This window comes from Mercenaria mercenaria, chromosome 10 (assembly GCF_021730395.1).
Source record: "Mercenaria mercenaria strain notata chromosome 10, MADL_Memer_1, whole genome shotgun sequence".
NCBI classification, from domain to species: domain Eukaryota; kingdom Metazoa; phylum Mollusca; class Bivalvia; order Venerida; family Veneridae; genus Mercenaria; species Mercenaria mercenaria.
The window spans coordinates 56,398,665-56,423,046 of record NC_069370.1 but is presented as its reverse complement, the minus strand read 5'-3'; the positions used below and the strand labels follow the sequence as shown (position 1 = coordinate 56,423,046).

Genomic DNA, 24,382 nt, shown 5'->3' with positions numbered 1-24,382 from the left:
CCACTTTATGATATTCCTGTTGTATTACCATCTTAGTTATGTACCAGATTTACTTAAGCCATGACAATTTCATTGAAGAAAAATGGCCATCAAAATTGGTTATTATAAAGCTTGACAAGTTTTATTGATAAGGATAGACGGAATACATTGAAATGTTCGATACTAAACATCACCATTCCTGAAATAACAAGTTTATCAAAAAACAGTGGATTTGTTCAAACCACAATGAAAATAGAATATGTACAATTTAGAACTGCTGATAAAATCAGCATAGATACTGAAAAAAAATTGGGTGGGTGGCTAGGATGTGGCAGGTAGGTTAAAATTGAAAGCATCCTACTTGACTTCTGTTTTAGCTATTTGAATAAAAGCAGTGCATTTGTGTCTGAGCTTTTCTACACATAGACTGAATCTTACATAATTAGGTTTTAACATAAATAAAATAGAACAGATGTTGGGATTACAAGTGTACCTATCAGTCATAAAAGAATAACAAGGGTTGCAGTATTTCTTGTAAAAATAAAATGAATAGTTTTATTCAAAACATTTTTAGCTCGACTACATAAAGTATAAGGAGAGCTATCCTACTCTTTTTTTTACACTTTCTCTTTTTATGCCACTGGCATCTACTGATGCTGGAGGCATATAGTGATTGTCCTGTCCGTTCGTTCGTCCGTCCGTATGAGGTTAACCAAATGGGACCGTTTCGTCTAGCATCAATACCCCTTACTAGAATGACTTGATACTAATGCAGATGTAACCTGTGACCATTCCTCATCTTCAAACATCACCTGACCTCAGTTTGACCTTGACCTTGACCTCGTTTTGGACTTAGGTTGCTTTATATGGGCCATCTCTTGGTTAACCAAATGGGACCGTTTCGTCTAGGATCAATACCCCTTACTAGAATGAATTTATACTAATGCAGATGTAACCTGTGACCATTCCTCATCTTCAGACATCACCTGACCTCAGTTTGACCTTGAACTTGACCTCGTTTTGGACTCAGGTTGCTTTGTATCGACAAGGATGCCACCGGGGGCAAAGGATGCACCGGGGGTATCAAGCGTTTATTGAACGCAGCTCCTTGTTTCTTCTTATCTCTGTAATTACTTGATGGATTTGATTCAGACTTGAACTAGTTATTCCTCATCATCACCCACATCATCTGACACAAGGCCATAACTCTGGCACCAATATTTTATGATTTATCCACCCTTTTCACTTAGATTTTCAGGTTAAAGTTTTGATACACTTTCACTCTATCTTGTAATTACTGAATGGATTTGATTCAAATTTAAATCAGTTGTTCAGTATCATCACCCACATCATATGACATATGGTGCATAACTCTGGCACCAATATTTCATGAATTATTCCCCCTTTTTACTTAGAATTTCAGGTTAAAGTTTTGATGCATTTTCAATTTATCCCTGTTATTACTGAATGGATTTGATTCTTACTTAAAATAGATGTTCCACATCATCACCCACATCATATGACACAATGTGCATAACTCTGGCACAAATTTTTCATGAATTATTCCCCCTTCTTACTTAGAATTTCAGTTTAAAGTTTTAATGCACTTTCACTCTATCCATGTTATTACTGAAGGGATTTGATTCAAACTTAAAATAATTGTTCAACATCATCATCCACATCATATGATACAAGGTGCATAACTCTGGCCCCAATTTTTCATGAATTATGCCCCCTTTTACTTAGAATTTAAGGTTAATTTTGAGGCATTTTCACGATATCTCAGTTATGACGAAATGCCTTTGATTCAAACTTGAAGCAGTTGTTCCACATCATATGACAAAGATGCACCAATATTTTATGAATTATGCCTCATTTTTGCTTAGAAATATACTTGTAAAGATAAAAGATTTTGATACACTTTATCTTTACCTCTCTTATTACTTAATATTTTTGACACAGACTCAAGCTATTGTGTTATTCATCCACCACTGGAGTCATTGATTACTCCAGTGACAGCTCCAGTTTCCTGAGATGTGCCCAGATTCACTATCCAGTGTCAAAATAGTTGAGCCCGCTGTTTCCTTTCCTGTGACATTTCTTGTTATTATTTTCTCAATATGTACTTAGTGTTCTGAAACTGCTAGATTGTTTGCACATTATCTTTTCTTAGGCGGCCATGACTCTCTGTTGAAATTGTAAACATCATGTTTAATTGTTGAATTAGAGCATGGTCACCGTGAGTTTTTTAAAAAAAAATTCCATCTTAGTAGCGGGAGCATTGGAAATCTATGAAACTGCTACAGTTTAACAAATAATAGGTAACCTTTTCCCATGTGTGTGTGGGTCAAGGGTTGGGGAAATAGTTTCTTTATGAATTAACAGGTCATTTTGGCCGTCTTATTCTCAATAATATTAATTGAATGAAAGCTGATTCAACAATAAATATACATCCAATGTTTTTTCTCACTGAGCTTGTTTACATTTGATAATAGCTTTTTTTCTACATTATTAAACATAACAGCTTGGTATGTCTTCACACACCAGATAAAATTTCTTATGTTTAGAGGAAGGTTTATATCCATGTTTATATTTTAACATCTCTAGCTATCAAAGGAAATGGTATTTGTTTTCATGTTAATATTGTGTTTACACAATGTATTATTCTTCTATTACATTTGTTAATGTTATAAATTGTTGTTGCTTATGACACCTGAACAAGTTTCATGCAGTATTTGTATATTGTTGACACTAAGACAAATTGTATGTGTCTTAAAATGGAAAGTGTACACATAATTTATTTTAAAAAAAACAAACTTGTTTTGGGAGTTTCCGTATTCTTTTTGTCATGCGCAGATTTTGTGGTAGAAGAAAAAGCTGGAGTAGATTAGATGCAGTTTGACATGTTGGTAGAGTTTAGTCTAGTATATAGTATCATTGTAGAAATGAATGACTGTTCAGATTTGGGTGAATCTTGTGATTTGACGTAGTTTCGAAATTACTTTGTAAACTTCTGAAAAGAAATACTTGGATCAAGGTGAAGGTCACTGTTATTAAAAATGGAAAACCAGGTTGAGGCCACACAATAAAGTTTTGAAAGACGTGTTCAGATCAAACATAGGATATATCAGCCTGTTACAGATACCTAAGTTCAGACTGGTTTTGGTATGTCCTTGGGGGTCAAGGTCATTATTACTGAAAATGGTAGAAAGTAAACTTCCCAATAACAAGTAAGACATGAGATATTGCAAAGAAATTTGGTGGTTCTGCCTTTGCGATTAATGTACACCAAGATCAGCCTGCATGTCCGTGCAGGCTGATCATGGTCTGCACTGTTTGCTAGTCAGTAAATTTTCAGTGAACACCCCTTTGATAAACAAGTAGTACTGCCCAAATTGCCTGATGGACCAATCCATTTTAGAAAGTTAGAAGGGTAAGGGTTAAAATAAAGAAAAGTGTTTCTTGTTAAGTTTGCAATGACATAGTCTGACTTGTTGTTAATCAAGCTTGTATGGAGACCTTGCTTGGGGTTGTATTTAATTTGAAGTTAACTTTTGTCAAGGTCAAATCTTCGCATTTCTTATAAGGTAATTATTAAAATGATGACTTTTCATTCAAGGTTGTATTAGCCACCAGGTAATTTTTTACCATGCTCAATGTGAAGGATACTAACATCCATATTAATGGTTTTCTACCATATGAAAAAAGAGCAGATTACCAGCCTTTTGCCTTGGTAACAGTTGTGCATAATTATGGCAGAAGTGTAAATTTTCTGTTATAAGCAATTGATATTGTTGCACATTGGTTTACAGTGATCCATTTTCATGTGTGGAAGGTGTTTGTCATTTTTTAAAATGCAAACTAGCAACCATAGATTATTAGTACATGTGCTTTAGACTCTTAAGCAAAGTGACTGTAATTAGAAAAAAATAGAAAAAACATGCATACAAGTAGAAGTTTAGTAAATTACCTAAATACTTGATTTAAGTTAGATTTTTAGACACTAGTGACTTTCTAAACATATGAGAAATATATGATAGCTATGTTTGCTTTTCATATAGATACTGCAACATTTTATATTACATTATTATTATATGCATGCTATTATTGTATTTTATGAATTTTGTGAAATATTTGTGATGCTTTCGTGTACAAATTTTCTTCTTAATTACATATTTTAAGCATGACTTTGTGGATTGAAAAATGCTTTAAAAGTAGCATTCCATTAATTACTTAGTGCATTTAATATGATATCAGTAAGCTTATTCTGATGCTGTTACCTTTCTCAAGTAGAAGGCTATATAGTCTTTTCTTAGGTTGTACTGGTAACTGTTTTTTTTTCTTAAAAACTCTGTTGGGACATTAAAGAAAATGGGGGTAAAATTTAAAGTATATTCTAAAATTTGATACTGTGAAATCATTAATATTCGTGGGGGACTAATTTTCGTGGTTGAGTCAATCCACGAAATTTAATCCCAACGAACAAGTAAAATTCCCATTCATTTTATGTTCAAAAGTTGAAATCCATGAATTCATTATCCCCACGAAATTGCCGTTTTGACCAAAACCACGAAATTCCATGCCAATGAAATTAAATGATTTCACAGTGTTGGTATTCATTCATCAGTTTTGTACATCAATGTCTATAGTAGCTGTATTATATTTCAGATACAACTCCACATGCTCCATACAATGTATCCGTACAGACAGATCTGTTCACTGCCACCCTGACGTGGATCGCGTCATACAGCTCTACACCACAGAACTTTGTTATATGGTATCTCTTCCTTTATATATATTTTATTTCATAAGAGCTCTAGTCTTGAAGAATCATACATGTGTGATGCAGTAGTTTGTCTTTTTCAAAGGAAAGTATTGCACATATCTTTCTAAAAACTAATGTGAATTGCATTGATCAAGAGGGGGCTTGGGACATGCACTTCAAAAAAAATATTGGGTTTTCCTATGAGCACTTGCCAAAAGTGCCTTTAGGGAGCTACTGATAACTAGCTTTAAGTGGTTTATACCTGTTTACTTTGTTTAGGTAAAACAGAGATTTTCTGGCTTTATGTATCATGTTTGTTTGTAAGTCCCTTTCAATTTTTTTTTCACATATAAAACATTTCCATCAAAGCAGGTTACTGGCACAAAGAAGCAAGGTTTTGTGCAGTAAATATATGTTTACTATAACATTTCCATCAAAGCAGGTTACTGGCACAAAGAAGCAAGGTTTTGTGCAGTAAATATATGTTTACTATAAAGGAGACTTAGACATGTAGGCACACCTTTTCCTAAACAAGTACCAGGTATATTTGTAGTAGACTAAAGTACGATGATGCTCTTACACTTCCTTGTTTTAGAGCTAGCTTTTACAGTGAGATAGTCGAGTGTTTAGGTTTTAGAGCGTTCAGGTGCTGGCCAGGGCTGTAATATTGTAAGTCTTTTACACAGTGGTGTGGGAGACATATTGATTTACTCCAGTCTGTCTGTGTGTGTGTCTGTCACAAAGCTTGTCCGCACTCTAAGTCGAACATTTCTCATTCGATTTTCACCAAACTTTAACAAAATATGTTTGACTATAAGACCTCAGCCAAGTTCGATAACCAGCTAAATCGGCCAAGACACTTCGGAATTATGGCCCTTGACAATAATTTATGAGTCACCTAGATGCATAAAAATGCTGAAGTCTACATTCTCAAACATGCACCAAAAACCATTCATCTTGTCTGCACTCTAAGTCAAACATTTCGTATCCGATCTTCACCAAACTCGAACAAAATGTGTTTGCAAATAAGACCTTGGACAAGTTCGATAACTAGCCAAATCGGTTAAGACACTTCGGAATTATGGCCCTTGACAATAACTAATGAATCACCTAGACTCATAAAAATGCTGAAGTCTTCATTCTCAAACATGCACCAAAAACCATTCATCTTGTCTGCACTCCAAGTCAAACATTTTTTATCTGATCTTCACCAAACTTAAACAAAATGTGTATGACCATAATTCCTCTCCTAGGTTCAATAACTAGCAAAATTGGCGTAGGCACTTCAGAATTATGGCCCTTGAATTACTGAAAATCAGCCATTTTACTCTTCAAAGGTATATTTGTTGTGACTAAACAGTATAAAAACACTGACTTAGTGTTTAGATGATTAGGCAGTTGTGGGAGACATGCGCTTTTCTCAAAAGTAGCTCTAGTTAATAAAAGAAATTCTGTTTGTTAAGTGCAACCTTTGTTTGCCATTATGCATTTTGCTCTTCAAAGCTTGTTTGAGCAGGGATTTTATTTCTGTCAAATTCTATTACAGGTATAGATCTGTGATCAATGGAAGCCCTAGTAAATGGCAAACAATGCGGGTAGAGCCCCAGAATGCTACACGGTTCACTATATACAGGCTAGAACCTGATACCCTCTATGAGTTTAAAGTTGCCTCGAGGAATGTACTGGGTAGTGGAGAGTCAAGCACCAGTTCTGTGGTACAAGCTCGCACACAAGGTATGGTTGAGTGTGTGTCCCACTTACAGCATCAGATTGATTCAACCTTTATTATTATTTCAAGTTGTATAGGTAACTTGGCCAAAAGTCTTAGCATGTAGCTAAGATTATAATACAAGGTATTTCATTTCCATGTGGTATTGTTTGTATGTTCTTAAAATAATTTGGATCAGTGCTAATTAACATGATTATTATTTCTGTCTAAACAAAGACATTCACCAACATGTGCAGCTTAAAATCACTGCTTTAGAGGCATATACATGTATACTCTATACTACATTACTATAACACATTTTTTAAATATTTGATCTTTCTTTATATTTGTCTTGACATCACACTGTACTTGCAGTTCATAAGATTTAAACTGTAAAAAGAAAGAATTTTGTCTGTCTCCACTTTACAGATATGCAGTATACTGTCTTTCTTAACATACAAGAAAGTATAGGTTATAAAAAGATAAAAACAACTTGTATGTAATGTCTAATGAGAAGGCAAACAAAATTTGACACAATATGTTTAGAAACAAAGTTTAATGTATCACAGGTTGAATTCCTTTAAGAAATTGTAGATCATTTACAGTTGCTTAACTCACTATAACAGATTTTACCATGACACTGCAGACATAATCCTTGTCTGTTGATGTTACTTATGATAGTTCAAGGCAACCAGATATTCAGACATTTTTAACCAAACCAGTTTTGAATTAGCTCATATCAGCATCACGGGGCCAGTTTTGCCCTCCATTTGAATGATAAGAAAATGTTTTACACAGAGTTTTTAGTTAGCTGAGGTGGGCATCTCAGGGCCAATGTAGGCCTCTTGTTGAATGATGCATGTGATATTAGAGCAATGAGAAGCTTATCTTGCAGCTTTTGTTTGTTTCAGACCGAGAGCATTCTACTAAGAAATCCTCTGGTACTGATATCATCACCTCTGTCTCTCTTACCCGTGTCATCTTTTTTCTATTCTTCCTGTATCCTATATTATATAGATCTTCAAGAAACTGTGAAAATTCAAATTCATATATTATTAAGGGATGGAATTCTTCAACTTTCCAGCTTTTTCTTACAAATATTAAAATTATGTTGAATGTTTGTACAAAGTTTTTGAAGGATTTAGTCTCACATTTGACAAGAGGTCTGTTGTACTATTTTAGGCATTCACTCATTAAAGATTTAATGGTATTATGAGAGTGATGAATTTCACAGTTTCTGAATACATTTGCATGTTGGTAATCCCAAAATCTTACTATTTGATATTGAAATTAGTTGACCTACTTATCTCAGATATATATTTTATAATACTGTTTTGTTATTTATTTTGTGACAGCGCTGTAATTTTTCTGTCGTAAAAATAATTTGCAGATTTGGTGTAAGCCAACCAGTACAGACATCAGTGCTTGATGTTAGGTGCCTCAGGCTATTTAAAATGCGCTATATGTCATTTTAAAGCACCTCTGTCGACTACTTGTTGAGGACCTGTAAATAAGGACTGTTCATATATAAAGCCCACCTGTAAATGAGGACAATCCAAAAGTAGGGACAACCTGGAAATAAAGGACTTTTATAAATAAAGCCCACCTGCAAATGAGGACCACCCAAATTAAGGACCACCTGCAAATAAGGACAGCCCAAAATTAAGGACCACCTATAAATATGGACTGTTCATAAATAAAGCCCACCTGCAAATGAGGACAATCCAAAAATAAGGACCACTTATAAATAAGGACTACCCATACATTTTTTAAACAGATGAAGTCAAAATTGTATATAAAGCCCATGCTCAGCAATTAGGCATCTGTATTTGTAGGAGGATGAACTAGTGATTTTTAGGAGTTAGGTGGTGCCTGTATTGTCTTTAGCACAGGTTGGACTGTATTTCTACTTAATAAGGATATCCTTAAAGCAAATCTGATATCCTGAAAGAAAATCTAATATCCTTAAAGCAAATCTGATATCCTTAAAGCAAATCTGATATACTGAAAGAAAATCTGATATCCTGAAAGCAAGTCTAATATCCTGAAAGAAAATCTGATATCATGAAAGCAAGCCTGATATCCTGAAAGCAAATCTGATATCCAGAAAACAAGCCATTTCTTATGTTAATACCTGATACATCTGAAATGTCTTTTGAATTTACATATATATGTTTGAAATAGTCGACAGGGGTTGTTACAATTATGCAGTTGTTTTCTTAACTGCCATTTTCTCTAATCGTATTAAACCTGATGAAGTGTGTTTTTATTTTTGGAGGAGGGTGTTTGGAGGCTTACAAAAATAAAAGATTCTGGAAAGCTTAATGAAAGAGTATAACCTGCTCAGCTGTAGCCAAAATTTTCAGATCTTAAAAAAGTTCTAAAACTTGCATCACTGGTGATGTTGTTCAAAAGAGAAAATGTCAGTTTACAGTAAGAAGCAGTTGAAGTTAAAGAGCTATTTTTTCTGTTAATGCATATTTTATGGTGCATTTTATTCAAATGTTTTATTTATATGTGTTGATTGTTTTATTATTTTTGTTGTGTTGTCATTTGCCTCTTTAGTATAACTGTATATAAATGTCTTTTTCACTTTTTTTTTCGTTTTTGTAGATATTACAATTGAAATTATTTTTTTGAAAAATGAAAAGCGATATTTTTATGAGCATGTATAAATACTCTATTATTTTAATAGAATCAACAACAAAAAAGAATACTTATATTATTTGTATTTCACTTGTGGTAACATTTTGATAATTTGGCTTCTAGAATAACAATTAAAGTCACTCTAAATTAAATAAACAAGCATGTTGTTTGATTTGTAAGAGATGAAAGTTCACCATTATTCTGTGGTGTTTGAAGTGCAATTGCTATTATTTCATGTTTTTTATTTCAATATGATTAAGGTAAATGCTAGATTTTTTAAAACCAAGGATGTGTTTTATCACTTTGTCAAAGCCCTGCATCAATTCCTTGTTTCATGTTTATATATTTCTGTTGATAGCAGCATGTAAAAATAAAAAAAAATGTTAAATTTTGTTTTGATGGATGTTAAAATCTAGCATTTGCAAAAAGATATGTGTTATTGATAAATGAGTTTTGAAGTGATAGGAGAGTTGTAAAATTGAACATCATGACTTTTCTTTAAAAAGATTTTTTTTTTATCAAGGAATGCATGCCCTTTCTTTTTAGTTTCTTTCTTTGCCCTTATCCCTTGTTCATATCAAAAGTATATAAGAGCCGTGCCATGGGAAAACCAACATAGTGGCTTTGCGACCAGCATGGATCCAGACCAGCCTGCGCATCCGCGCAGTCTGGTCAGGATCCATGCTGTTCGCTAACAGTTTCTCCAATTCCAATAGGCTTTAAAAGCGAACAGCATGGATCCTGACCAGACTGCGCGAATGCACAGGCTGGTCTGGATCCATGCTGGTCGCAAAGCCACTATGTTGGTTTTCTCGTGGCACGGCTCATAAAATGAACATAAACACGAGCATGTATAATTTTCAATTTTACAACTTTCCAGGTAAATTTGTGTTATAATCTGTCACAGACTTTATACCAAAATTTCTGTCATGTTTGATTATATTTCAGGTTATGTTGATGGTAAAGTAGACGTCCCTCCCACAGATGAAACTGGTAGCACCTACTTTCCACCAATTGTTAGACCTCATGGTAAGATAACATAATAAAACTGATAGGTCATTTGAGTGCATAGAATACCAATAAGCAAACTACTATAAGTTCAATGAGGGAAAAAGAAATATTCAACACTGGTCACGCCCCCTGGCACCAACTTAAGCAGAACTCCAGCATGTACAGTACATGTGTATTTAATGCACAGCATCATCCCTAAGGACAAGAAAATATACTGATAACAGCTGTGTGTCCAAATACCTAGAGACTTTATACAGCCACCACACAGCACTTATAGGCTGCTGTTGTGATAGTTAATGTCCTTTAGAAGCATTTTTCTTGCACACCGGACTGGCGTTCCCATTGATTTTACCCATGCCAGTAAACTCATTTGGCACCTCCATGAGATGACACTTGTGCTGTTAATGACAATTAACAGATCATGCATGGATTATTCATCATAGATTATTTATGTAAATTTCAATAAAAATCAGATACCTTGATACTTGCTCTTTGTTCAGAGCAAGTTATTTTATGGAAAAAAAAGCAACATTACTCTGCAAATGATAAACTGAAACTTTGTTGTGCGACTTTGAAATGTCATGATGTCATTTCTGTTAATGCATGTTAATAGCATGTGCTTTGTTTATATACGCTAATATAAGAAATAGTGCTGCAAAAAAGTGTTTCATTTAGCATTATTTATTCTTTAATTTGTAAAATATAGTATGCAGAAAAATAATAAGAAAAATAATCCACAACTGGTTGTAGATGCAGATCGGAAAATGTAGCTCTCGGGTTACTGTTCATTTAGCAGAACCTAAACCTAAAAACCAATTACCTCCAATCTGGATATTACCATCTGCATCTTCAAACAGTGACAGATTGTCATAGTCTCAGTTTTTGCATTACTGTAAATGTGTACTGACACACTTTTTTACCCACAACACTGTCTTCAGATCATAGATGCATAGTACATGTTGTTCTGTTAAGGGCAACTACTTTGACAAAATTTATTCTACATATATTTTATGCTTTCCCATATTATTTCCCTGTATAGTAGAAATTTTGAATATGATGTGATCATTTATTTATTTATACAGAACATAAATATAAATGTAATGGCTTTTGTGTGAATCAAAAGAATGATACCAGATATTTTAACGGTGTTTTTTAATGTTTTAAAATTGTAAAATTTGAATTTGCTGTTTTTTCATGTCACTGGGTTTCTTTGTTTGTGTAGATGTCTCATATTTCTGTAATATGAACATTTTCATCCAGTTTTTACTAAAATCATGTCCGTAAATTACAATATTAATTGCAATGTGTTCAGACATTGCCACAATACATTTAACACACTAAAAAAATGTGCGGTTCTTGTTTCAGGACCAAGACCAACAACTCCTACCAATGTAACAGTAGGCTTACATGATGATGAAATCTTGGTTTCCTGGAATCCTTCATTAGACTCGCCTGTCAAGATATTCCAGTACATGGTAGAGTACAATGTTGGGAGTGGATGGACTAAGACAGAATGGGTCAAAGCGCCACAGACTACATACACGTTTGATTCTGTAGAGAGTGGACAGACACACAGTTTCCGAGTATATGCCTATGGTCTACTGTCATTTAGCAACCCAAGTGAAATTGTCAGTGTACAGGTTCCAGAAGGTGAGGATGATATACTTTATTGGTTAGGGGAATATTGTTCTTGGATGAAAGGAAGATGAATGTCTTCAAAATGTATTTGTTTTCTGTTCTTAAGAGTAGGAAAAGAATCTCCATTTTTTACAATTTTGGGAAGCGATGCAGTTTTTATGCCCCCGAATGGAGGCATATAATTTTTGAACCGTGTCTGATCCATATCTTTGTTATCGATGGATGGATTTTCAGATAACTTGGCATGAATGTGTACCACTGTAAGACGACGTGTCGCGCGCAGGACCCAGGTCCGTAGCTCAAAGGTCAAGGTCACACTTAGACGTTAAAGGTCATTTTTCATGATAGTGCATTCATGTCCAGTCCATATCTTTGTCATCCATGGATGGATTTTCAAATAACTTGGCATGAATGTGTACCACAGTAAGACGACGTGTCGCGCGCAGGACCCAGGTCCGTAGCTCAAAGGTCAAGGTCACGCTTAGACGTTAAAGGTCATATTTCATGATAGTGCATTGATGGGCATGTCTGGTCCATATCTTTGTCATTCATGCATGGATTTTAAAATTATTGGGCATGAATGTGTACCACAGTAAGACGACGTATTGCGCGCAAGACCCAGGTACTTAGGTCAAAGGTCCTAAACTCTAACATCGGCCATAACTATTCAGTCAAAGTGCCATCAGGGGCATGTGTCATCCTATGGAGACAGCTCTTGTTTAAATTCTAAATGTTAAGGGATAGTAACCTCATAAGATAGAGAGCCTAGACTAAGTTTTGGAGAAAAAACAAAGGCCTATGCTTATGGACTAGGAATTTAGATCTGGGAGGTATATTTTAATGGATTTATTTTTAAACGTCAGAGCTACAAGCAAAAACAGTGAACTAATTTTCTTTGTTTCAATGTTCTAGTGATGATAGGAACTAGATTTTGTCATGAAATGTGCAAGGCTGTTCTTTTTACTTTGACTGCTTTAATGTGAGTTTGTCAGATTGTGTTGTGAGACCAATAGCCTGTTCTTTTGGCTAAATGCTATGTACTAAGTATTTCATAACTGTACTTTCTTTGTATTTATGTATGTTTCACAAATGATGTAATTTTGATATACGAGGGCGACTGTCTGAAATAATCTTGAAAGCGATCATTTCTGCTATTTGTTATTGAGCTTGTTTTCAGTGATAAAACCACTGATAAAAAAATCTGCTTAAAATAAAGTCTAATGCTGTACTTCCTATCAATTACTTGCATTTGAAATTTTCTCATAAATGCTTAGAACAGCATTGTTTTGAAAAAGTTTGCTTATTGTTAAATATAATCCTATACTTTTACTTAATGGCAATTGTGTGCCTTTTGTAGTAACTAGCACTACTAGACCTATATTTGCACGAGATGAGGATACAGCACGAGTGCCAGTGTACAATAGACCTGGAAGTGCTAGTAACCATTGCCAGTTAATGAGTTGTTTATTACCTTAACACAATAACAAGTACACCATCATTTAAATCATTTATTCATGTAAAATAGCTTTTTTCACATGACGACACAGTAAATTGATATCAAAAATGACATCACACATCCATGGCAGTCCAGTAAACAATTATTTTAACTTCTGCTTATTGGTCTGGGTAACAGGATTCTGTCATATGCAGTTTTGTTACTATTTATAGTAAAGTATATAATAATGCAATATACTGTCATTTTGCTTCATATATATTTATAACACTGTAAATATTGTGTGATTTTGCTTGCATTTTAAACTTTCAGCTAATGTGATAGATCCTAAAAGCAGCATTAACAATTTTTCTACTGACTCCGGTACATTAACTATCTGTAACTCTGTTGTACTTTCAAGTGGAAAAGATTCTGTATAAAACAGAAGTTCTGGGTCTATTTTAAGAAATATACCAGCAAATGTTTCTGTTGGTTTATCAGTAAAACTGTACAAAGTCTATTGCCGGCATTAAGTCTTGGCCATACCAATATAGTTAGTTAGCTATGTGAGCTGTATGATTTACTTCTTGGCAATAAAATGACCACAAATGCTTCCACATGTAAAACAATTGACTCCTCAAATCTGATGTTGAGACATGTAAAACAATTGACTCCTCAAATCTGATGTTAAGAAATTCACCATGTGAAGCAAGCTTGTTTATTAGTTGTAATATGTCAGTTTTGAAATAAAAATTTTGATTGGCTAATGCATTGCAACAACATGCAATTTACACAAAATACCATTGATTGGCTTGATCCTTAAACCTTTGCATTTTAAACAAATATAAAGATAATGAGGAAATATGCTCTGGTATGTGAGAATAAATAGTTAATATCTTGTTTTTATTTTACCATCATTTATGCAGGATACCTGTATAAGATGTTCCTTCATCCAGTTTGGTCGTTTAGCTTGACAGAATCTTTTCCACTTTCTCTCTGTTCTTTGTTTTGTTTTTCACCATGACAACAATTTTACATACATTCAGACTGTGTGATTAAGTTATTGCATGCAGTTTTCTTGTGGCACTGTTTCTTATAGTTGATGCATTTACTAGACCATTCATTATCCATGCATCAAGTATGACCAAATATTTTACTGACTTCAAAAATGAAGAGTAGGAAATGACTTTTCTAACGGTCAACTGTCCTGTCAGTTCTCACACCAGGATATCCACAAACTCTTAGGTTCAGGAGGCTAATGCACTTCCCCTGCACAAACCTACCTCCTAGTGAATTATACTTTCCCAACACAGACAAACAAATAACAGCTAGTTTGTAGTACTACTCCCGCACGATAATTTGAACGACAGCATGTTTAATATTATTGTTTGATTGTTTTTGTTCTCATGCATCGTTGAACTCAAAAAGGTTGTCAATGACAGAAGTTAAGTGCATACTGTAATGTTGTACAAAAATATTTTCTGTATTGAAACGTTTTTTAAATTAATGAAGAAAAATAATTATCAAACATGTTATCGTTTGAGTTATCGTACGGGATTGATACTGTCTGTCACATTCATGTTTACTTTATTCTGACATCTTATTTTACTATTTATTGTCTTCTGTAAGACTATTTTGTAGATAAAGAGAACACACATTCTGTTGATATAGATAAGTTAAATTCATTTATATTTTATGTGACAAGCACAAATTCATTGATTTAATGTAAGAAAATCTTTTGAAAGATTTTGCATGAGGAGGTAATTTGACCTTGGTTATATCTATTAAATTTCAATATGATATTACTGATGTCTATGAAAACATCTCATTCACAGATTTTAAGTATAATGAAACTGTCTTCATTAATAAAAGAAGTTTTTTTTTTTTATTGAATTGGACTTGCATTATATAAACTTATTGACCTTCAGTTTTCAAAGCATCTAGTGAATGCATGTTTTGAATGCAATGCTTATGGCTTTAAAACTAAAACTTCTACAAGGTTATTTACATAGATTATCAATCTTTGTATAATTCACTCTGCCCACTGTTAAATATCCTCGGCACTAATGATCTATGTTTAGAGAACAAAAGGGTCATAATTATAAAAAAAGTTATATTAGTGTTAAGAGTTAACTCCTATGAACTGAAGTATGGTCTGAATACAGGCCACCATTTTGCCAGTTAAAATCAGTGTACTAACTCAGGTATTTCATAAGATGAGGTTTAATAGAAGGTTTAAAGCAATCAATTATCGATTCTTTTTTTATTAGGGAAAAAACACTAAATTATTGATTGGATAAGACATTCAAGTGTAATTTTCCTCTCTTTAAAGTTCCTTCCTGCTTGTTTTATTACTGAAATAAAAAAGATAATACTCTAAGGCCAAAAAGTAAAGAATTGGTTTCTTCGTTAGAAAAGTTTACAAAAATATATATTACGATGGTTGTCATTAATGTTATAAAGTAGACAATAATGTTTCCTGACTATGGTTTAAGACTAATTCGTATGTTATAATTTTATGATTCTAAAACATAAAAATTTTCTAGCTTTGAATTTTAAAAAAATGATGAAAATATAAGAATATTCGTTTTTCAAAAAGATTCTAAGCTATAGCATTGTTTGTGGGCTTACAAAAAAATGCGACAATCAATATATATGTTGGCTGTAAGTGTACTTTATTACGAGAATTTAATTATTCTGTTATATATGGTAACTAAATATTGCTGTTGTTGTGCTAAAACTAAACTCTTTTGCTAACAATTCTTTAAATATACTAATAATTTGTCTTTCCTTATTGCATGAAGAAAATGTATACCTTAACTATATATTACCATAGAAACTATGGCAGTTGATAAGTCTAGTTGATAGCTGGAAAGAAACATTATAAATGACAAGGAAAATATTGATGATTTGTTTTGTTGTTTTCATTCTATCGACAGAAGAAGGATTTGGTTTGTCAAAAACAGAGATTGGTGGTATTGTTGGTGGACTGTTGTTTCTTGTTGTTGCCATAACTTTAGCTGTAGTCGCCGTCATGTGTAGTCGACGCCGAGATCGCAGGAAACATCACACAAAATATGGTAATTTTTTTTTTTTTCATTGATTAGAACGCTAAGAACAGCGATAAGCTGATTTTGTGAAATTAAGTTATTTTACTCTGTTCTAAGATAGTGGATCTGTAATGAGATTCAACAACTTCAGTTACAGGTTAATACTGGTACAGAATGCAGGAACCCTGGTTAGGTTAACTGCCAGCCGTTACATAACTAAAATATTATTGAAAGATGGAGCTAAATCTAGAACAACGAACAAATTAATGGCCATAGAATGCCATAGTAAGACAAGAGTATGTAACCAAATGGAAAATGCCACTTACACTGCAGGTCGACAGTTCAGGTGACATGTTATTTATGAGCTTTCAAGGGTCAGGAAAATATGAGATGTATATCCATTTATTTTGTTAGGCATTTGTAGGAACTTAGTTGAAAAATTAGGTAGAACTATCAGAACTGTTGGGTAAAACCATTTATTAGACCCTCAAACGTTCCACAAGTCAGCTTCCTCACATAAAAGGAAATAACAGCTGTCAAGCTTCACTCCTATAGTGGTGACTGGCAAGTGATAGGATGTCATCAGACTTAATTACTCACTTAACCAGTCAAGAACAGAAATACTCTTAAACTTTTGTCTGCTATAACATCTCTTAAATATGATAAACTTTGAAGTCTTTTTTTGCATCTGAGGAGCTTTTACAAGATCATTTTCACTTGGGACTGTAGATTTGTCTATTAACTTCGTGCATTTAGAACATGCATATTTAATACAAGCAGGTATCCAATCAAATCTATTAATACATATTTACTCATGCTTCTCAAATGAGTTTCAAGTACATGTACTGGTAACCGTAGTTTTTTTCATGTATCAATATGTGGTTAGCACTATAGATAGAACAAGCAATGTTTATTAAGATTTTAGTTTCCATATTCTAAATGAAAATGGTTAGAGTTAAACTAATATGGCTCACAGATGGTCCATTTTGTTAACATCTGTGACTTACTTTTATTGTCTATTTCAGGAAATGTAAAATATCTGGGACCACAGGATGATACTGATGCTAGACCGTAAGTAAATGTTTTAATCCTCTAGAAATGCAATCAGTAATGGTTATACCCGTAATATAATAAGACAGTAACTTGATTTGTTAATTAAACAAAGTATTTCTGAGATCTTGTGCAAATTGTGCATTTCTGATTTTCGTGTCCTGTTCCAAATTTAGAATCGGCTTTAAGCAAAATTAAATTTTTCTTTGCTCAACATAAAACAGTTTTGTCATACGCCAGACAGCACAGCCTGAAAAGCTTAAAGAAATTTTTGAGGGATGATTTGTTTTCTGTTGTTTTTATTTTTTTTAACAAAAAAAGTAAAGTAGGTTAATAAAAGGTATGTGTAATACTGTATTTTCAGTATTTTGGAAGGGTAAGCATGTGAAATAAAGGTGCAGGATATTACGTGTAATGTGTCTCATCGATAGTCAGAAATTATACTTTATAATTGTTACATTACACATAGACATTAAATGTAATTTTTATTTAGAAAACAATGATGAAACAAAAATTATAAATATTTATTTGTAAAATGACTTTTTTCTCCCAATTAATATTTAATGTAGTGATTCATTCTATGATGGAACAGTTTACAGAAACTAAATTATAAATGAAGAAAATTTGTTAAATCCCAAAATACCAGATGTGACTGTATATTTTCTGACTTAACATTATTTCGGTGTAAGGGATGTATTTATGTTTTCTGTATTATAACTGGGTGTTTCTTTTTATATGTTGCTATCACCATGGTAACAGGATGAACAACAAAAAAGGTGATGTACATTTCATCATGTGAACCCCCTGCATCATGTTACTGTTTCTCTTCCTTTTTTCGCAGTTTAAATTTTGTTCTGTTGTTTTGTGAAATACTGAAACAAATTATAACAAATTATCAACTGGCATGAAGGATCACTGAAAAATGGATTGTTTTTTGTCTGAAAAAGGTTAGGGTCACTAAGTCAGATCAGGAGGGAGATCCCCAGGCTTGGTGAATGTTTAATGGTGGTTGTGATTTTTTTATAAGCAAAAGCTGTTACTTCTGAAATCGGTCATTCTCCACCATTGGTTCCTGTGGGATAGTTGTCAGTTACTTGTAGAGAACAAGTTAGCATTGGTTCATTGTCCAGGGACATTAGACATTACTATGTTAAAGAACACTGGACTTTCTGGTAGGTTGGCAGACTACTGCATACAAACAAAATGCTGTTGAAAATCAAGTTAAAGAAAAAATCATACAGAAAAAACTAGTTGGACAGTGTACCTTATCATAAGTTCTTGAAATTACAAACTTGAGGGACAAAGCAGTAATAATCAAATGATAAAAGGAGTGTTTTGCAATGTAATTGTTAATTAAATTTGACTGTCAAGTAAAATTGGCATGAAAGATTTTGAACTGAACTTAATTATGATTGATAAAAAGTGAACAGCCTGCAGTTCACACTTCTGAAAAAAAGAAACATGAATTCAGTTTTCATAAGACTTTAAGCTAACCATGGAATATCTAAATGTGTACTTAGCTCAACATCTTCATGTTAATTAACAGTTTAATTGTCATTCTTAAATTTAAATGGTTACACAGAAGGCATCAGTTTTATGAGAATGTTACTATAGTAACAGAAAGAATTTTTCATGTATTTATGCCAGATGTTGACAGTTGCTGTTAGATCTTGTTTTGTGATAATTTTTGGTAAACCCTTGTTTTTGTGAAATTTTTGGTAAATCCTTGTCTTTAGAACAATTTTTGGTATGTCCTTGTATCCTTGTTCATATGACAGTATTTTACTGACCGTTTCCCTTGGAATGCAAAATTTGGAGCATTTCAGTGTACTTTTGCCTTTATTTGTTATTGTAAATTTCATTTTATGGTCCTTTTTTCATCTGTTATTTTCTGTTGATGCTGCTACATAGTTCTGACTAAAACTTCACTTTAGTAACTAATTCATAATTTTTCAACAATAACGAAAAGTTTTCACATTGTAATTGAGACCAGTTATAAATTCTTACCATTGCTGATACACAGTTAATGTATGAAACAGTGAGGAATATATGCGCCAAAGTTAATTTTTCCACCAGTTGCCCATATATGGAACACCTGAAGATTGCAAGTCATTTAAGATCCTTGGGGTGCAAGATACAGAAAATGCTCTGCTATTTGATCTTCCTTATATATAGTGAATTGCAGTTTTATTTTGCAAGATAAAATATATAAACTACATCATTCTAAAGGTGAAGAAAAAATTCTGAAAGTTTTTATAAAAATCTTTCATAAATAATGTCAGTTTTTTTATTATTATTTTTTTTTTTTTTTTTTTTTTTTTTTTTTTTAAGTTTTTAGTGTCTAAATCTTTCTTACTGGCTCATGCATTCTTAGATTTAAAACTGATATGAGCCGCGCCATGAGAAAACCAACATAGTGGCTTTGCGACCAGCATGGATCCAGACCAGCCTGCGCATCCACACAGTCTGGTTAGGATCCATGCTTTCGCTTTCAAAGCCTATTGGAATTAGAGAAACTGTTAGCGAACAGCATGGATCCTGACCAGACTGCGTGGATACGCAGGCTTGTCTTGATCCATGCTTGTCGCAAAGCCACAATGTTGGTTTTCTCATGGCGCGACTCAGTCAATTATGAATTAATGCAGTGTACACTCACACACAACAAGGTTAATTGATACTTATTATAATTGAGCTACCAGTTATGGTCTGTCAGAAAAATAGAACATCTGTTCATTATTCTTCTAAATATTCACACGTCTATATTACATAAACATTTCTATTCAAATTATGCACTTTTCCATATCTCTCACAAAAGTTTTCACCAGAAAATATTTGTTATATATTCCTATTAAAGTTTTTTTTTTATATATATATATATATATCAAATTCTGTTTATATGTATTTATTGCCTATTGTGCTTTTACTGTTTTTATGTATTGCCAAATAATATTTAAACCAGTACATGTAAAACTGACTATAGTACCAGCTCTTCTACTGAACTCAAGGTTATAAAAGTAAGTTTGATGACCAGTCTCAAATCTGTGGCTGATTGTTCGTTAACCAGCACAAATTTAAAACTGACCAATGACAATGTCTTATTTGGTCTCCAAACGCTTCTATAACCTTTGATGAAGGAAGCTGTAAATTATTGAAAGGAGTCAAAAATAGGCAAGGATCACCATGAAAGACACATTAATTTCAAATGTAAAATATATGCTTAGAAAGTTAAGTTTAGGTTTGGTAATTTCAGATCTTGTCTCAGAATTGTTTGTTTTCCACATGTCTTCAACTTTGTAGGCAATGGTAATGTTTTGTTCTTGTGACATTTTAACTACCAAATTACTGCAAATCAGTTGACAGTTTTTTGTCTCAGCATTCAAACCAGACCACAAACTATCTGCTGTATTAAAGTAAAGGTATTTGGCTGAACGTAACTGCAGTTGTATATTAAAATTAGTTCTCGGTACTAAAATGCCAAATTTCCATAATCTGTTTACAGTGGATAATCATCTTTGTCAAAGCTTTTACCAAAAATTATCTCAGTGGAATTGACTTTAAATCTCTTTAAGTATTAATAAAGTTGTAAATAAGCTTATTTTGAATTACAAATGCTTTTAAAGCATGACTGTTGTTAAAAATTAACACTGTTGAATAACATATATACAGTGAAACTAGATATCTCCAACTTGCTTACCTCAAAAATCCAGCTACCTCGGAGATATTTTCTAGTGATATTTTGGTTATCTCAAAGTAAAACGTTGATTACTTTGAATTGGAGATACCGAGTTCCAGCTGTGTTTTCTACCATTAGAAGAAACTTTTTGTAGGAATTACTAATTTGCAGTATGATGGTAGTTCTTTTGAAATTGTAATCAAATTTTTTCTATATTTTTCACGCTGTAAGTTTACTTCATTCTACATTACCCACTTGAGAAGGAAGTATGTACCAAGTTTCATTTACACTGTTGTTGTACCACAATTTGGTTTGCTGTGACATCAAAACACATTTTTGATTTGAAAGCAAATGTTAAGAAATGCATTTTTAGCTCATCTGATTTTTTGGAAAAAAAATGATGAGTTATTGTCATCACTTGAGCGGTTGTCGGCGTCTGCGTCAGCGTTGCCTGGTTAAGTTTTATGTTTAGGTCAGCTTTTCACCTAAACTATCAAAGCTATTGCTTTGAAACTTGGAATACTTGTTCACCATCATAAGCTGACTCTGTATAGCAAGAAACTTAACTCCATCTTGCTTTTTGCAAGAATTATTGCCCCTTTTGGACTTAGAAAATATCAAATTTCTTGGTTAAGTTTTATGTTTAGGTCAACTTTTCTCCTAAACTATCAAAGCTATTGCTTTGAAACTTTAAATACTTGTTCACCATCATAAGCTGACCCTGTACAGCTAGAAACATAACTCCATCTTGCTTTTTGCAAGATTTTTGGCCCCTTTTGGACTTACATGGGTGAAAGTTTTACGGAGTACTCCGGAAGTTCCGGATTTTCCATCTCGGCCGGGATCGTTTTTCCAAATCGTCTAAATCCGGGTCGAAATTCGGGGGGGGGGGGGGGGGGGGGGGTGAAGGTTGGTATTGTGTCATCAATCAACAAAGCTTGAAAAATCAGTCGATCGGCGACAAACACAATCGACTCTGTTTATCACATTTGCCGTTTGCAGCGCATCTCGCATATCGTCAATATGTAACGACAATTTTGATTGGCCCGCATAGGCGCTGTACTTCAATGAAAACAACTGTTAGGTTTTTCATAAATTTTACATGCGCCGAAAAGTTCCCGCGCGTCAGAATTTGCACGGACTTGTGTCTGCAGCATGCATTTCTCGATTTCTTGCATGCAATTTTATCTTCAAACACCACGGACATGTAGCCGCCTCGTATATTGCGAGTTATGTCTTATACGAGTATCGGTGGGTTAAAGTCTGGATAGGGACGAGTGGACCTCTCTGTATGCTCATCCGATCGGACGCGTGGATTTTACCGCGTAACTTTACCAAATGCAGAAATTACATCCCTAAAAATGACCTGGATTGACTGGAATTTACCCTCGAATCGTAAAGATAGCAAAACGTCATACCAGTAATTTTCCATTCCACGAACACGTGCGACCTATCGTAATAATAATATCTAATTTAGGCTAGATCGCCGTTACTTTTGTTTATCGACACACAAAAAACGCGCGTAGTGCATTCATTTTTTAATATAATCGCTTCAAATTTTCAACATCGCTTGAGAAGTAATACAGTTTGAATTCTATAACGATTTTAATAAGATATCGACAGAAATGTAGGCAAAAGTCTATAAAAACCATCGAATTTTCATACATTTTTTGTAAAATTTCAAACAGCGCGATCTTAAATATTTATTTATTTCTAAAAGTAAATAAATACTACATTCTATGGTCATAAAATTCAGACTTTTGACAAGAAAGTACAAAAAACAGAATTAAAAAATCTTAAATAATAAAAAAGCGGCAGCTATTTCAATACATGAGTAAAACAATTTTGGCAAACAGATTTCTATGTAATGCGGCAGAATAGGTTACGTGACCTCGTGAACGTAAATAGAAATATGGTTTTAAAATAAAGCAGTATGATATCGCTGTGGTTTTAAATAAGTTTGATAAGTAAATGAATATTTGTAGATGTATTTTTGACACGACACTATGTGAGATATTCTTCTCAAACAATAATGTAAATTTTTTTAGGGCAAATAGGTCACTTATCGTTTGACACATTTACCTGTCAGTTTATACGGGATATTGCACATTCGCTTTTAAAAAAAATAAAGAAGATACTTTTTTTTACTGTTTTGAAGAACCGAGGCGGTACGATCAGACATTGATGTGTCACATGGCGCGAAAACATGACGTAATGCCATGACAATCTCGGGCAACTTTGATCTCCACTTCAGATGCCATGATACCGACACACTTCTTTTAGCTCTTTAAGGGGGTTTTAACTGATGACGAAAACAAGGCCAGTACTTATTTTATCAACAGAATATTTACCGATAATTGTTAATGTTTTTTTCCGCTTTGAACAGGGGTGGGTTGATGATAATTATTTTTCGGGATTTTCGAATCCAAAGCAATCTAGATCAGATAGGATACAAGAAAAATTAACAGCTGCATACTGATAAAAGGAAGCAAGATTCCTGTTTGTTTCATATTTAATGTTCGTCCCGGCAGTGCAGGACCGAATGTCCGGCCATTTTTGGCAACTTTCGTGATGTCTGGATTTTATTATACACACCTTGTAAAGAGTTCCAATTATAAAACAAGCGTCAACCACGGAAAAGTCACTTTTATAAAAAATATTGCAGTGATGATTACTCGATCCCGTTACGTACCGAAATTTACTTCAACTGTTTGTTTTAAAACATCATTTTAGACGACCGTTTATGTAACTATTCACTCACGTTTTTCATGACTTTCACGTGCGCCTAGAAGTTGCCGCGTCAAAGTTTGCACGGACTTTCACACGCATGTCTTGATTTCTACGGTTTGCACGCTTTTTATCTCCAAAGTATCAATCTTTCCACGAGGAACAGGAGGAAGATCATGATAGTGCCTGAAAAATAATGTTTTTACCGCCAGCGTACAATACTTAGGACTTAGAAAGCAAACATGGTAACAAATGGAGATGTGCTTGGCTATCTGAATGTGACACTGATGGTGATCGATGGGGTCTTTGGCTACGAAAACCGGATATTGCAGGGTCTGCATTTTGTGAATGTTGTGCCAAAACATTAAAATATGGTGGCATGAAAAAACAAAAATGTTGCTAGAATTTTCAGGTAGTTTCTATCTGAATCTTACAAAAATATGTTGAGGGTATGTTGTTGAAACAAGTCCTTGACTTAGAAAAGTTACTGTTAACTGAAAATCATGCATTTTGTGCAATATAATAAGTAAATTTTTGGCAAACATATAAGGGTAGAATAGGGCTGTGCTAAGCGTTCAAAATCACTAATTCTCAGAAGCTTCCGGGGGGCTTCGCCCCCCTGGAAACCCCTAACAGGGCTTTGCCCTGGACCAACCGGGGGCCCTAGCGGCCCCCAAGCCCCCAGCAAATTTTTCAGGATTTT

The 24,382-nt window shown here is 33.7% G+C and overlaps 1 protein-coding gene across 6 annotated transcripts in view; it reads left to right on the top strand.

The window, feature by feature from the left end:
* The window catches only part of LOC123561484 (uncharacterized), a 310,602-nt gene that overhangs the window by 277,407 nt on the left and 8,813 nt on the right, over positions 1-24,382 (top strand). For 4 of the 6 annotated variants that reach the window (XM_053553139.1, XM_053553142.1, XM_053553143.1 and 1 more), the window contains 8 exons: positions 4,648-4,756; positions 6,291-6,478; positions 7,364-7,393; positions 10,047-10,127; positions 11,475-11,759; positions 13,513-13,563; positions 16,119-16,259; positions 17,255-17,300. In XM_053553139.1, the coding sequence (XP_053409114.1) occupies positions 4,648-4,756; positions 6,291-6,478; positions 7,364-7,393; positions 10,047-10,127; positions 11,475-11,759; positions 13,513-13,563; positions 16,119-16,259; positions 17,255-17,300 (931 nt within the window). The remainder of the gene's footprint in view (positions 1-4,647; positions 4,757-6,290; positions 6,479-7,363; positions 7,394-10,046; positions 10,128-11,474; positions 11,760-13,512; positions 13,564-16,118; positions 16,260-17,254; positions 17,301-24,382) is intronic. The other 2 variants (XM_053553140.1, XM_053553141.1) reach the window with 2 other exon arrangements.